The sequence below is a fragment of the Bos grunniens genome, chromosome 12 (genome assembly GCF_055505025.1).
Source record: "Bos grunniens cultivar Pamir isolate PY7600 chromosome 12, Bosgru_T2T1.0, whole genome shotgun sequence".
In the NCBI taxonomy this organism is placed as follows: Eukaryota; Metazoa; Chordata; class Mammalia; order Artiodactyla; family Bovidae; genus Bos; species Bos grunniens.
The window spans coordinates 16,942,779-16,958,787 of record NC_141176.1 but is presented as its reverse complement, the minus strand read 5'-3'; the positions used below and the strand labels follow the sequence as shown (position 1 = coordinate 16,958,787).

Genomic DNA, 16,009 nt, shown 5'->3' with positions numbered 1-16,009 from the left:
TGTCCCTCTTAGGTCTGCTGGTCAAGAAACCTCATGTAATTTATTAGTGAAAGGGTTTGGGAACCTAACAAACTATATATATATAAAATGTTCTAAATGAGTTATTTATAACCACTTTACAAAACTCTAGTGTGGGAGGCCTTAAGTCACAAATCACCAAACTTTTATCAAATACTATCTGAAAAGAACACAATTTAAGAATTTCCGAAAAACAAATATTGCTGTAAAAATTATGGCTACTCAAAAATGCATTTCCTGTGGGGAAAATGCAATGTACATTTGATTGCTTAACATTTATGCAGGCATATTAACAGCTTTTTCCTAAGTTACTCTGTCATTTAAAAACAAACACTGATATTTATAAAAATACTTCCTGGGTACTTGCACACCACTTAGTCATTTTGTAATATTTATTAAGCATGCAAGAATATTCTGGACAATGTAAGGAGGGTGGGAGGAGGGGAAGGAGACAGGGACTCATATTCTTGAGACATTTACAAGATATTAAAGATGCAGAAAAAACTAACAACAGTTAATATTTATAGAATACTTGGAAAATTTCAAATAACTTTCACAAACTTTATCACATGTTCTCAAGCAATTGCCTTTATCCAAGAGTCCAGTGAATGCAAGTAGATAGACCTAGAGGCACAGAAGGAAAAGAATCTGACCCCGAACTTTACCTCTGTGGCAGATAATCGCTTGTCTCCGTTATCACTCCCAACGCCCGAATCAGAATCCTTCTTGCTGGGTTATACGCCATCAATATTGAATTCATTTAGAAAAGAATCAAAATGACAAAGTTCAAAACAACATATATCAACTTATATCAAAATAATGACTTTGCTATATAAATTTTTATTATTATCCAAAGGCAACAAATCAGGTGAATATTAAAGGATATTAAGACAAGGCCCAACTTGGGCTTCCCTCATAGCTTAGTCGGTAAAGAATCTGCCTGCAATGCAGGAAACCCGGGTTCGATTCCTGTGTCGGGAAGATCCCCTGGAGAAGGAAATGGCAACCCACTCCAGTATTCTTGCCTGGAAAATCCCATGGACAGAGGAGCCTGGCAGGCTACAGTCCCTGGGGTTGCAAGAGTTGGACACAACTTAGCAACTAAACCACCGCCACCAAGACAAGACCCTAATGAAAATCAGATACTTGAATGGTCTGTTGGACAATTTTTAAATTAAATTAATTAGTTAATTTATTTTTGGCCTGACCACCGACACATGAGATCTTAGTTCCCTGACTGGGGATTGAACCAGCAACTCCTGCATTGGAAGAGCAGAGTCTTACCTCTGGACCACAAGGGAAGTCCCTGTACTGTCTAAATAGAATGTAAAATAAATTCCTTGTGTCCGGAGTTTCATGGATTTACATTCTACCTGAGCGGCCCATTTTTTAATCAGATAACAAATTTTCTTATTTTATTAATTCTAGCATATAAAAAAGTAAAATCTGTCAGTTGCTCTTACCTCTTATGTTATGAAATGTCCTAACTTTCAATAATTCTGTAAACTTTTATCCAGTGACTAAATAAATTTGATAGTATGTTTAAAACAATAAAATAATACTTCTTTTAAGCATTGTATAAAGGTATCATTAAGGTAGGCTGAGATCTTAAGTCACTGTATTTACTTTTTAGTAAAAAGTTCAGGAAATATTTCTGCAATGAATACATCTCAAAACCAACCTGCATGTCTACAAGTGTGTTCAGTATGAGAATTCTGTTCTCTGAAAATTCAAGGCCCAATTTATGCCACAAAACGGTCAAGGACACACGAAATGATTCTAAAGTTCCCATTCTAAACAGAAAATGGCAAAAACCATGCACAGTGCATTTTTAAAAGACAATTAAAAAAATAAAGCCTGCACTATTTCTGAACAATGTTACAGTAGCACAGTAAAAATTAACTTAGAAAACCGTGTCTCAGTTTGATACATCTGTTCGAACTGCTAAGTAAAATATACATACATTTATATTATAGATCCTATCTATAAGGCTATACATAAACAGATGTGTATATACATGTGCGCACACACATAGGCAGCACTTAAGAAGGACTGATTATTGATTAGGAGAAGGTAGATGAGATTGAAAGATGACAAAATATTATCAACATGATCAATTTTCCCTTTCTTATTCCAAAAGTGGCTGAGATCTGACGTATTTTACTGGGAGTGTGTTGGGCTAAACAAATTCTAAATGGGGCTTCCAGTCGAGGGTTGTCATACTCACCCGTCTTCCACCTGCTGGTGTAAGTGTGGCCTTTCCATGGTGTGGAGATAAAGGGAGTCTGTTGTCTTAATCTGGCATGCTTGGATGCTCAGATATTTGAATATATGCACTTTGCCCTTGGTGCAAATCTAAGGAAAAATTAATAATAAGTAGCTCCTTTTTTAAAGACAAAACAAAATGGAAACATCAGACATCTCACTCCGTATGTCTTAGTTTTTGCATTTTCACTTTAAGTAATATGTCAACAGTGATCAACAAACTTGATGTCTCCAAAACAGGTAAGATTTTAAGGCAATCATCTCCTCAAATTCTACCTGAATAGCAAACTGTGCTCAAGAAATTTCTTGTTTCTTTGCACTAAATTGCAAAATTTTAACAGAAATATATTTATGTAAAAATAGTGTAAAACGTATGTATGTCATATGACTGACCTAGAAATGTTCCAATTCTGAAAGCATGTATTTAATTTTATTGTCACATAGTTTAATATTTGAGCTTGAATCTTGTCTCTAAATAACTGACAGTTGTATTTTAAAATGGTCAAACTCCATTTTTCAGCTAACTTTAAAGACTCTATTACTCCTTTCATAAACCATACACTCCATGAAAAAAGTTTCAAACGCACGCACAAATGATCAATACAACTGAGTAAGTGAAATAATCAAACATCATAATTCTGGAGTTGCAGTGACCAGAACAGCGAGGTCAATGCTGGTAAACAATCTGATGTCAAGAAGATGACATATTGTAGTCAGATGTACCCGAGGTTTCAGTTTTTAAAACACTGTGACTGTTTATGATCATGTCTCACACATTAATTCTGCAGAATATAAAAAAAAAATGGTTCTGCTGAGAGTTGCTTAGATGCTACTGATAGCATACCCCACTGCCCCCAGCAGCAACAACTTTGCTGTGAGACCCCTCACCTGTGCTGGAGGAGACTGCAAAGGGTTATTCTCAAGCAGTAATACTTGCAGCTGTTTCATCTCTCTAAAACAAATGGGAATCACGAGCACTTTATTGCAGGAAAAGTCAAACTTTACCAAGGGAAGATCTACTAGTTCTAAAAGAACAGGGAAAAAAAAAGAAAAGAAAAAAACTCAGAAAGCAACAAGATTAAGTGGCTGAACATTCAAAAAAGTTTCTGCTTATCAGGAAATATATCATTTAGCATAATTAAAATCAAGTTGTGCATGAAGAATATACATTATGTTGATACTGCATTGACCAAAAAGTCCGTTTGGGTTTAAGCAAAACTAAAAAACATGCTTTTCATTTTCATCAAGAACTTTATTGAACAACATACTCAGGAACCAAACAAACTTTTTGGCCAGCTCAATATAACATTTTACTAAAGAAGAGAGGAAAGCTTTCACTGGGAGCCCAAAAGTTTTAATTTATTGTTAGTTCTGATAAGAGCTGCAAATGCTATACATGTACAACATCTATTGTTTAAAAAGGCCTTTTTTCCAGCAAAACAATCACATAAGCCACACCACACCAAGACATGCTTATGTTTTAACTTCCAACTGTTTTCAAACAGCTTGCTAGCTTACGAATAACACGCTAATTATAACATATCCTTATGTATTCTGTGTATGTGGGTTGGCAGAATCTCAGAACAAGTTACTAAAAATATGTTCATGATTGTTTAACACCGCTTTAAAAAATAAATGCTATCAAATTTGGAATTTTGCAACAGACCCTGTAATTCTGATTTGATTAGGCTTTATTCTACTGCTTTAAAAGAGGTCTTCTGTAGCTCCACAAACAAGACAGAACATTATATTTAGCATAAAATCCCCACCCAGTGGCATAGCAAACACTCAGTAATTTCAAGCATTCCAACCGACATTGGCAGCTGCAAGAAACGAACTCAAATATATTCCATAGAGCAAAGAGGCTGAGCAATGCCAGACATGTAGGGTGACACGGGGCAAATCACTAAGATCTCTGTACGAGAGGCGACAGAGGGTTCATTTCAGAACGGGCCTCACCACGTTTGTTATGAAATCTGGTAAGGGATGATACGCAGTGCTTTCAAATACTCAAGGAGTTCTCAAGCAGATGAAGGTCAGGGACTATAGGAAGAAGAGGAACCAAAGGCAGGACCTTGGGAAAGTATTCCTAAGAACACTATCCCTCCACTCCCCCTGTACTGCCTGAGGGTTTTCACATTACTCAGCTAGACTACTTCATGTTCCACCAACAGAAGCTTAGCAACCCATCCCTTTTCTGAAGTCAGCTTGCTCTGGGTGTGGAGGGACATTCCCTCTTTCATACCTTAGTGAACTGCTCTATATTAAAGAAAAGAGTCATGAGACTGAAATGCTGGGACAGTGAACAGGGTCATTGCTCATCAGCTCCCAAACTCAGGTCATGATAGGCAGGCAGTTGTGTAAGAGAAACCCAGGATGTGTATGTTTTTTAATTGGAATATAGTTGATTTACAACGCTGTATTTCAGGTGTACAGCAAAGCAATTCGGTTATACATACATATGTATGTATGTATGAGACCCTGATGCTGGGAAAGATTGAAGGCAAAGGAGAACGGGGCAGCAGAGGATGAGACTGGTTAGATAGCATCGCTGACTCAATGGACGTGAATTTGAGCAAACTCTGGGAGATGGTGGAGGACAGGAGAGCCTGACATGCTGCAGTCCCTGGGCTCACAAAGAGTCAGAAACGACTTAGTGACTAAACAACTACTATATATATTTGTTTTTTTCAGACTCTTTTCCTTTATAGTTTATTGCAAGATATTGAATATATCTTCCCTGTGCTATAGAGCAGGGCTCTGTTGTTTATCTATTTTATATATAACAGTGTGTATCTGCTAGTCCCAAACTCCTAATTAATCTTCTGGTAACCCTAAGTTTCTTTTTTTATGTCTGTGAGTTTATTTCTGTTCTGTAAATAAATTCATTTGTATCTTCTTTTAGATTCCACATATAAAAGCATTATCATAAGGTATTTGTACTTCTCTGTCTGACTTCTCTAATCTCTAGGTTCATCCATGGTGCTGCTAACGACAGTATTTCATTCTTATTCGTGGCTGAGTAATATCCCATCATATATATGCACCACATCTTCTTTATCCATTCATCTGTTGGTGGACAGTTAGATTGCTTCCATGTCTTGGCTATAGTACATAGTACTGCTGTGAACATTAGGGTGCATATATCTTTTCTAATCAGAATTTTTGAAATCTAATTCAAGCTGGATGTGTATTTTTTTAAATTGCCCCCAAGGAATTCTCTGCTCAAACCCATCTCTCTGATCAATAGCAGGATAAGTGACCTTCCCCAGGCCTCACTTGTCCCAGCTGCTTTGATGAAGTGCTTGGACAGCAGTGGGAGGTAGGTAGGAGGTGAGCCCTGGGACTGCATGGAATCATGAAACTTAAAAGGAAGAGCTCTTTCCACTTCATAGTTTGTTTCTAAAAACAGAGCTGAGAATTAGGGGGACTATATATAAAAAGAATATCTTTTTGCTGTAACTTCCAGTAATATGAATCCATCTCTCCAATGGTTGACTCGACTCTCATCAAGTTAGCTTGGCAAATCAGGACGAAGTTTAACCGGACTCTGGCTCTTCAACAAATTGCCACTTAAAATGAAGACTTTTAAGCAAGAGTAGGAGAAGGAAATGGCAACCCACTCCAGTGTTCTTGCCTGGAGAACCACAGGGACAGGGGAGCCTGGTGGGCTGCCGTCTATCCGGTCACACAGAGTCAGACACGACTGAAGTGACTTAGTACCAGCAGCAGCAGCAGCAGCAGCAGAGAGAAGATACAGCAGAAGGGGAAAGAAGGTAACTTAAAGTAAAAGATGGGTTTTATAATGACTATTCCTTTTAGTGCCTGTTGGGGACACAATTACCATTTTAGTTTAGGAATGCAAGAACCCGACAGTTTCACAAGGAAATGGAAGAGAAAATGGTAACTCTGCTCAGAAAAGGTCAAAAGAATAGGAAAAGGGGTGGTAAGAAATAACAAAGAACAATGAATCCCACTGCTCTCTGTCCACTGCAAAGAGAAGCAATGAATGACTGCCTTAACACTCTTGTCTGTTCTGGTCCCAGAAAGTACAAAGTCAGAGTCTCCCCGCTGCATTAGGAAAAACACCATAAAACTGATCTGGGCAATAAGGCCACAAACGTTTCCCCTCCTCCTCAGATTGAAAGTATATGAGGAGGGATACGAAAGAGGAAAAGTGAGTGAGTAAATACTAAAAGTCTTTAAATTCACTGCCTCAGAGCATTATCAATGCTCTTTTGTTAACAGAGTTCTCCAGAGTGAAGCAAAAAGACACTTGATATTCAGGAAATTATTTTTTAAAAAAAAGATTTTCCAGTAAACTAAAGCTTTAGCTCTTGGTGTTTATTAAAATATGGAACCTGAGAAAACACAATTATGGAAAGCATAGGAATTTGTAACTGTTCTTTTTAGAAGGAGTGTTTTTAAGTTAAGAGAGAGCAAGGAACAGTGTCAGAAACAAATCTCTTGATTTTACAGATGCACTTTCTTCCCTCATGTTTCTATTACAGAAAACTGTTAAATGATTAAATTAAAAAAAAAAGTTCAATAATTAGTGATGATTTCTCAATAATTAACATAAGAGCTTAAGTTTAAATGAAAGTTTTCCTTAATGCTATGAAAGGTTATATGCTTACAGATTTGCTGTCTATATAATAAGTTTTTCCTTTGTACTTGCTCAAACCAAGGAAACAATTTCATCCATTGAGAAGCAGAACTGCATAATGACAAAATGAAAAATCACTGTTTTTATGCCAAGTCATCTCAGGTAATAAAGTAATAAATCTTTATGCTTAGTTTCTAATGTTCCTTCTTTAAAATACTAGTCAGGATGAGAAAGGTGAAGATGGAAGATAACACTAAAAGCAGATGACATTTTATAAAGTTCTTTCTCTTTCATGAGCTCCATTTTCTTGCTTTGAATAACGAAGCATTTCAAGCCAAAGATCATGAAACAGGAACAGAATAATAAAAATCAGGCAGTTCTAAAATAGCTGTGTGAGGGTCAGATTAACCAAATGCTGTTTCCAAATAAACATTTTAGCTTTGAGGTATATTTGCAAATCTAAATTTGCAATTGGGCATGGCTAGTGTGCTCATATGAAAAATGACAGAAATCAGTGTCATCTTGGAAAACTAGAATACGTTCTGGAGAAACCATTCAACATCACATCGTTCATCAACTCATCCCTGACTCAGGTCCAAATGAGGGTCCCCAAATGTGAAATTCAGATCCAGTACCACCTACAAGCCTGCTTATCAAAGTTCTTAATGGCCTAACACTTCTGAATATATATATCTTTAATTTTTTATTTACTTTTATTATATTGAAGTAAAGTTGACTGACAATTTTTTTGTATTGAGTATCTTTTTACTTGAACTTCAACACAACATCATATCAGAGGGCATAATATGGAAGCCCAGAGACGCAGAGAAACGTTTGCCTGAGTCTGTCTCCTAGGCGGTGCTATCTGCAGGGCTCTGAGTTCGTGCTGTGTCTTTGGGGACCTGAGTCTCTAGAGCCATCCTTGTTCCAAGTTTCAAGAAATTCATCAAAACAACCAGAGCTGAGGGTCCAAATTTCACTTCAGGGGGCACACCCTTGCCTGAAGCATGGATCCAAGACATCCTTGCTCCAGGCTTCAAGAAATTCTTCAAAACCACCAGAGCTAGGGGTCCAAATTTCACTTCAGCAGAGGCACACCCTGGCCTGAAGCACGGATCTGAGACACAAGGTGAATCCTGGACCTGCAGGACCAAGCACAGCAGCTAACTGTTGGCTGGACAGTTGAGGACATCACACGTCCACACCAACAGCAACTCATGCTGCCTCCTGATAGTAGCTGGATTCTGTGCCCCCCAAACTCCTATGTTGGAACCGTGACCCCCATCCCAAGTTCCTCAGAATGTAACTGTATTTGGAGGCAGGCAGGGCCTTTAAGGGGTAAGTGAGTTAATGGGGTTATCAGGTAAGAAGGGTCCTAACCCAATATGATGGGTGTCCTCACAAGAAGAGGAGGTTAGGACACACACAGAGGGAAGTCGGCATGAAAACACAGGGAGAAGATGGCCCCCTGCAAGCCAAGGAGAGAGGCCTCTGAAGAGACAAAACCAACCAACACTACGATCTCAGACTCACAGCTTCCAAACTGCAGGAAAATACATTTCCATTGTTTAAGTCACTCAGTTCTTGGGACTTTGTTATGGGAATCTGAGCAAATTACCACCACACACACACACACACACACACACACGGCTTTATACGGGGGGATAATTTTGTTACTGAAACCCTTGACTAAAATTACAACGTAAATGTAACTTCTCTGTTATCTACACATGAAATTCAAATTATAATTAATAGGTACATACAAACATGACTGGATTTACCTTCACAGAGGTTATTAAAAAACAATAAAAGGCTTCTGTTTGATTCCTTTTCCCCTCTATTTTTTTTTTTTTACCTTGTGGTAAAACTTTAAGGTAATTCCTTCTGACATTCAGTTCTCGTAGGGATTTCAGTTGCCCTATCTGCTGAGGCAGGGCTGTGATCTCATTGCAGCTGACGTCCTGCATCGCAAACAAAAAGAGAAACAATAAAGGCCTTTCGCTGGGAAATCAAGCATTTCAGGGGAAATCTCCTTAAGGAATTTAAATATTAGGATAACTGTACAGGTACATTTATATATTGGTTTCCAGGTCCGAGGCCAAGTGAGGCTCATCACAGAGAAAAAGAAGACAGTACAATGTTTTTATTAAAAACATCCTCTGGGGAGAGAAAAGGTGAAAAGAGGCATGTTAGTAGCCTTTTGTAGCTACTCTTGGGCTGCTGCATTTACATGCTTCAGTCTTACTTAATTCTCACAACAAATCCATGGGACAATATTACTGGCCTAATATGCACAGATCAGAAAAATGAGGCCCAGGAAAGTTCTGTCAATTGTCCAAGGCTTGCAGAGTAAACACTCAGAACCAATTCCCAACCCACTGTTCAGCCACTACCCTACCTCACCAGAGGCTCACAATTTACAGTGTATAACTATGTATATTAATGCATTGTTTAGATATGTTATTTATTTTAAATGTAATTCTTATCAGAAGGCTGAAAACTTTGGACTGGAACATGTTTATAAACATTTACAAGCAAGACTGTGGAGGATGGAGACTGTGTCTTCTCTGCCTTGGAAAAAATAATACTCCACTGGTAATCAACAAAGGTCCATCTAGTCAAAGCTATGGTTTTTCCAATAATCATGTATGGATGTGAGAATTGGACTATAAAGAAAGCTGAGCACAGAAGAATTAACGCTTTTGAACTGTGGTGTTGGAGAAGACTCTTGAGAGTCCCTTGGACTGCAAGGAGAGCCAACCAGTCAATCCTAAAGGATATCAGTCCTGAATATTCATTAGAAGCATTGGTGCTAAAGCTGAAACTCCAATCCTTTGGCCACCTGATGCGAAGAACTGACTCATTGGAAAAGACCCTGATGCTGGGAAAGATTGAAGGCGGGAGGAGAAGGGGACAACAGAGGATGAGATGGTTGGATGGCATCACCGATGCAACGGACAGGAGTTTGAGTAAGCTCCAGGAGTTGGTGATGGACAGGGAAGCCTGGTGTGCTGCAGTCCATGGGGTCGCAAAGAGTCAGATACAACTGAGCAACTGAACTAAACTGAATCATTGATTAGAACCACCTCGACACATGCAAAATGGTGGCCATGATATCTTTAATCTTCTATCATATTATCATCCCTAATCCCACTCTTCCTCTTGTCCCTGGCAGCTCTGCCCTGCTCTGCCCTGCCCTCCACCTCCCTCACCCCAGCCACCCACTTAGTCCAGACTAGCAGCATCTCTCAGCCAGACACTATAATGGTCTCCTGGTTGTCTGCAAGCATCCAGCTCCTCCTTGGATCCATCCTTCACACAGTGAAGATTTACAGCCTGAACTTCACCGTGTCCTCCACCAGCTCAAACATCTGCAGCAGCTCCTTAGAAACTTTAGGATAAAGTACCAAGCTCAAAACCACTCAATTGTTTGCCTCCTCCTGTAAGCCCGCGAGCTCCTAGATGGAAGAGACTATTTCTTAGCCACTTTGATCTCCTGGTGCCAAGCAGAATGCCAGGTAGAAAGTACAAGATCAGTAAATATTGGATAAAACGTCTTAAACCGCTTTATGTTGATGCTCCATGATGCTGCAGTTTATTCTGTCTCTGGCTGGGAGCCCAGGAGGCCCCAATACACACACAAAATTTCTTGAAGGTCTTGCTTGGTGTCACAGAACCATAGGTATATTTGGACTACAAATGATCCCAGTGAGATCAAGTCTGTAAACATCCCACACCACTGCTGAATCTATAAAAAACTCCCCCTTCACTCTTCCTTTTAGAAGGAACAAAGCCTTGTTTCATAATCACTTATATGAGAGGAACTCATTGACCAGTTCCCTGAAACCCCCAGGCTCTGTGTAAGAGCAGGGCTGCACAGAGCACAGTGGATCGCTGTCCTCTGATCCCATCTCTTTTCAATATCCTCAGGTGACCTGCCAATCTGTCATGGTCATGAAGGTGTTACATGGATATCACTTGATGAAAAGGAATAACATCACTCCTACTGAAGGCATTTAAGCTGTGATCTATGAAGTTTGGGCACACACACTGGAATCAGCCCACTCAGCGGTCTGACTTGGGGTAGAGGTGGGGGGCTATCATGTGATAGGTTAAGGACATTAGATGTTTGATGGCATCACCCCCAAGCTGGCTGTTGCTGCATTGCTTGTGGCCCAGAAAAGTCACGCCAAATTTTATGAAAGGCTTCCCTGATGTTTAAAAAAAAAAACCCACAAGCACATCTGCAGAGACATAAAAGTCTAAGGAAGTAATTACATAAAGGAGGTCTAGAGATTGGCTCAGTCACTCTTACACCCTCACTGAGTCAGTAAATTATTCTGCCTTTCTGAATATACTTCCATGTATGAGAAGTAAAAAGTGAAATGCCATCTTTTCCCGATTACTACAGCACCTCATCAGCCATAGAAGTCAATAACCAAACCCGTGTTTTATCTTTCTTTGCTTCAACCAAGTTACAAATTCTCAAGAAGTGCCATTTTAAAATCTAAGAGCCTTCACACAAATGGCACACAGGTGAGCCCTAGAAATATATGAAATTAAATTCTTTTATTGGACTCAGGATCAGGCACAGTCAGATTGTTGATGGCTGACAGGAAGGGAAGGTCATGGAGGAAGAATTAGTGAGATTATTTTCCACCTTTAAGGAGAATTTATGATGACAGCTGAAATGTTTTTATAAGTCTGTGAATGATAGCATGAGAAAGATACTTTTGCAGAATATGGGAACTGCAGATTTTTCTATGTGAAACTGATGACTTTGAGGTTTCAAACACATGATTTTTAAAAAATCTTTCTCTTAAAACAAGAGAGGTGGGAAGGGCAAGCCAAGAGAAACTAGATATATTTAGGCAGCATTATGAAATAGTCTGAGATAAAATGCATTTTTATTCAATTTTTTTTCTGTATACTATATTCACCTTGCACATTGTTGATTGCCGCTGGTTAAGTCATGAAATTAAGAGTCTGCTGTTTCCCTAAGCTTCCCTAAATATAATTTAGGGAAGGAAATTACTTCCAAATATATGTTGGAAGTAATTTTTCCAACATATATTTCTAAATGGCTTTATCAAAGAAAGTAGACTCCCCTCAGTTATATTTAAATACTTACTTACCAGCAGGGGAAATGCTTTCTTAATTTATTTTTTTAAAGAACTTCACATAATGTTAACAACAAGCTTTTCCTTCTAACTTACAAGACAGGACATCTGTAGACCATTAGAAACACAAAGTCCAATTGTCCATTCACATTTTGAAGGGTATATGGTGAAGGTCACATTATTTTAATAATACTCTGCACTGCCACCAGTTACTTCCTGTTCTGCCAAAATAACGAGGGGAAAGCGAGAGAAAGACTTTTCACTCTTGTATGATCTATACTGCAAAACCGTGCTAACCTCTTCCTTCTCAGCTACTAAACTCTGCCCAGTTTTAAAGAGGTTATGAATTCTGTCACAAAAGTAAAACCACATAGGTAATTATGTCTTAATTAGTTGGGGAATGAGGAGGAGGACAGAGAGGAAAATAGTCTAGATGTTTTTGGATAAGATACTTCAGGTTAGAAACTGAAAAAGCAACATTCCTAGAATAGCTTGGTTCTTTAGAACATGTCTTTCCCCACTTGGTCTAAAAGAAAGTATGTTTTTTGTTTTTGTTTTTTTAGGGGGGAGAGTTCATTTTTAAAAGATATGATTTAAAAAATACATTTAAAAAATAAACATTAATGCCCCATATTGCTTCAGTAGTGATAATTTATCAAGTTATAAGTTCCAGATCCAGGAGCTTCTTCAGCTAATCAAATGAATCCCTTCTGAATTGCCTCTTAGCCCTAAGCTATGTCTCGCAGAATAATTACTGCAAGCTATAGAGAAACCATATACTTAGCATTATAATATTGAAAATATACAGAAAGGCCCAAAAGCAAGAATCTTAAATGTGTCATAAATATTTAAATCTATTCTTTTTGAAACAGAAATGAATCTAATCATTATGTATTACATAATCACATAAACACTCAAACTCAAGTCTTATGGGCCAGCCAATTTTCTCATTTAGATTAAAAAAACAAAGAACATCAGAACTCCAGCAATGACTTAAAATACACGTATTTTCCACTGGTTTAATCAAAATGCTCCGAAGCAACCCAAAGAAAGACTTTATAAGTTAAGATTCTCATTTATCACAACCCTTCTGGGCAATTACCAAAAAAGTCTCTAGAAGGGTTAGAAGCATGTTCAAGATTAATACATTTTAGCTGACTGACTGCTAGTTGCAAACTTACCTTCAGAATGCAAAAATGACAAGGATTTAAAATATTAGCGTAGGTTCAAGATTATTAAAGCAGGAAAGGTTCATTTTCAGAATATAACATTTTTAGAAAGACTAGACCTGTTTTTTCAAGTTGTAACTTTTAATGAAAGCCAATATAATTAAGTGTGTCAAGACGATTTTTGGTTAGAAAAGGTTTCCAGGGAGACCAGGCTACGCTGCAAAACTACTTGTGGGATTCTTATGAGCTATCTCCCCGACTCTTGGGTTTTCAAAATTTTAGTGTTGTTATACTATGGCTTAAGTCATATTTTAAAATCTTGCTCTTTATTTAACAGAAGAAAATGTGAACATCCTAACAGGAAATACAAGCTATTAATATTACTGGCCTCCCATGATGTGGCCACGGCCTTTCGTGGAAATGTCTTTGGTGTGACTCCCACTGTGCAACTTGAGGGCAATATCTTAACCTCTCTGTTCCTATGTAAAAAGAAGAGACGAGATTATAGATCACTCTAGTTTCCTTACAACATCAGGAAAATCCTTCTACCACGTTAGAAATAATGAAGAAATCTGTTGAAAGATAGATTACTTACTGACTTAGGAGTAATGTCAATTTTGATTTTTTAGCAATCAAAAATCTAAAAGCCTGTAGTAAGAACTTTTTAAAACAAATTGGTATGTTCATTTAAATTCAAAATTTTTTCAAGCAACCTCTGGTATGATAAATTATTACCTCTCAACACTTACCGAGAGTCTCTTTCTAGTATAAAACTCTAGTTCACACCCTTCCACGTTCCCACAAACACATACCTCACCCCCCGGCTCTCCATAAGAAATGCAGAGGTAGAAGCTACAGAAGGGACCTTGAACAGGCCTTGGTTCTCCAATTCTCTAACAGAAACCAGAGGGGCTGGGAGGCATCTGCAGAGACTAGGAAAGGACCTAGGATTTGATTAGACGTGAATTCCTGTCTCCATTACATCTACCTCAGAGACCGGCATGCTGCACAGAAAAACAATAAAGAAGAGATTTCCCTTAGAAGCTGCTCAATACATCCTGTGTCTACTCTATCCTTGAATTCCAACTCTCCACACAACCACACATTTCACACACAAAAAAAGAGGGGGAAAAAAAACAATAGTGTGTCTAACTCAGGGCCAGAAAATGCACCATCTAGTCAGTTATTACCTGAGTCAGACCCTGAGAGTTTTGGGGTTGAAAAAGCAGGTTTCTAAAACAGTGGTATTATGTTCTCTTACGTGAAGCTAAGCACAGGAACACAACTTTCACCCAGAGCATGGAGACAGGACTGAGGAAAACCAAACGAGAGACGGACCACCTGTGGACCCCAGTGAGCCAGCACAATCAGAGAACCAGCCAGACCAAAGTGAAAGTGACAGTGAAGTCGCTCAGTCGTGTCCAACTCTTAGCGACCCCATGGACTGTAGCCTACCAGGCTCCTCTGTCCATGGGATTTTCCAGGCAAGAGTACTGGAGTGGGGTGCCACTGCCTTCTCCAGGAGATCTTCCCGACCCAGGGATCAAACCCGGGTCTCCCGCATTGTAGGCAGACGCTTTACCGTCTAAGCCACCAGGGAAGATAGTGACCTTTGACAAATACCCCATAAAAGATTCTCAAATTATTGTGTTCTTAGTGTGCCTGTCTTCTTCAGAGCCATCTGTTAATTATAACATGGCTTCATACAATATTTCCCACCAAATATTTAACACACCTTATCCTTCAGGTATGATCTGACAAGTAAAAACACACACACACACACACAACAAAAGACAAGTTTGAAGGATCTTTAAGAATAAAGTGATGTTTAGCCAACTCAAGAGAGGTCTATTGACCCTTGTGCCTGGCTTGTGGCTCCTCAAGGAGGAAACTCTCACAGACACTGTCCATTTGTACCACACCCTGTTTTGTAACATTTTCCCTGCTGTTCATGGCCTGCCACAACTTTAATGGGAAAACCACTGCAAGCTGAAACAGGGAAGCTCCACAGAAAGAAACCACGGCTTCTCTCCACGAGAGGTTTGCAATCCAGATGAGGGCCCGGTGAGCTCAGCCGCCGTTGTGCCGTGCAAAGGTTTCAGTTTTCACTCCTGCTTCACCACATTGTAGCCCCATGCCTTTGGGTAAGTAATTCTGAAACCCAAACTTGTCTGTGAAAGGGAGACAGGATATCCACCTTGCTGGGCGATTGTCAAGATCGAATGAGAGAACACATGTCAAATATACCCAGCGAAGTGTGTGGCATACAATGTAAGTGCTCAGTAAATGCCAGTGCGGTGTATCTGTCCCTGATAGAAAGAACACGCAAATATAAAGACTTAACAAAGGAACAGAGACAGCTACAGCTCTAAGGAGACAAGCAATACAGAAGTAATGCAGTGCCCAAGGAGGTCAAAAAGTCCTACATCATTCCCATCAGGCACAAACTCAATAGAGCTTAGGCTCAGGCTCCCTAAGTTTTCCAGCACCTGAAACGATGCGTTAATCCATCCTGGCCTCTCCTGTGGATTTAAGAAAAAAAAAAATCTCAGAAGTACTTCTTAATTGAAAGTCTTCAGGGAAGGAGGAAAAATTGCTTATCCATATCTTTGCACAATCACTAAGTGCCAATGCTTTGTGTTTTAAGATTCTTAGGTAACTGATACATTCAGGAAGGTAAGATACTGTATTCCAACTCCAACTCCTCTCAAAAATCAGAGAGGGCACCTCCTTTCTTACAGATGGCCACAGTGCTATCATTTTTGTCTTTTAAGCCAACGATGACTCTTGGAAGACAAGAGTTTACAACTCAGTTTAGGATACTCTTCGAG

At 39.0% G+C, this 16,009-nt stretch overlaps 1 protein-coding gene across 2 annotated transcripts in view; it reads right to left on the bottom strand.

Annotated features, from left to right (window-relative positions):
* Positions 1–16,009, bottom strand: part of LRCH1 (leucine rich repeats and calponin homology domain containing 1) — a 215,336-nt gene that overhangs the window by 62,412 nt on the left and 136,915 nt on the right. For both annotated transcript variants that reach the window (XM_086328954.1, XM_086328955.1), the window contains exons 4-7: positions 8,745–8,850; positions 3,172–3,308; positions 2,246–2,373; positions 684–747 (exon numbers count right to left, since the gene is read on the bottom strand). In XM_086328954.1, the coding sequence (XP_086185080.1) occupies positions 684–747; positions 2,246–2,373; positions 3,172–3,308; positions 8,745–8,850 (435 nt within the window). The remainder of the gene's footprint in view (positions 1–683; positions 748–2,245; positions 2,374–3,171; positions 3,309–8,744; positions 8,851–16,009) is intronic.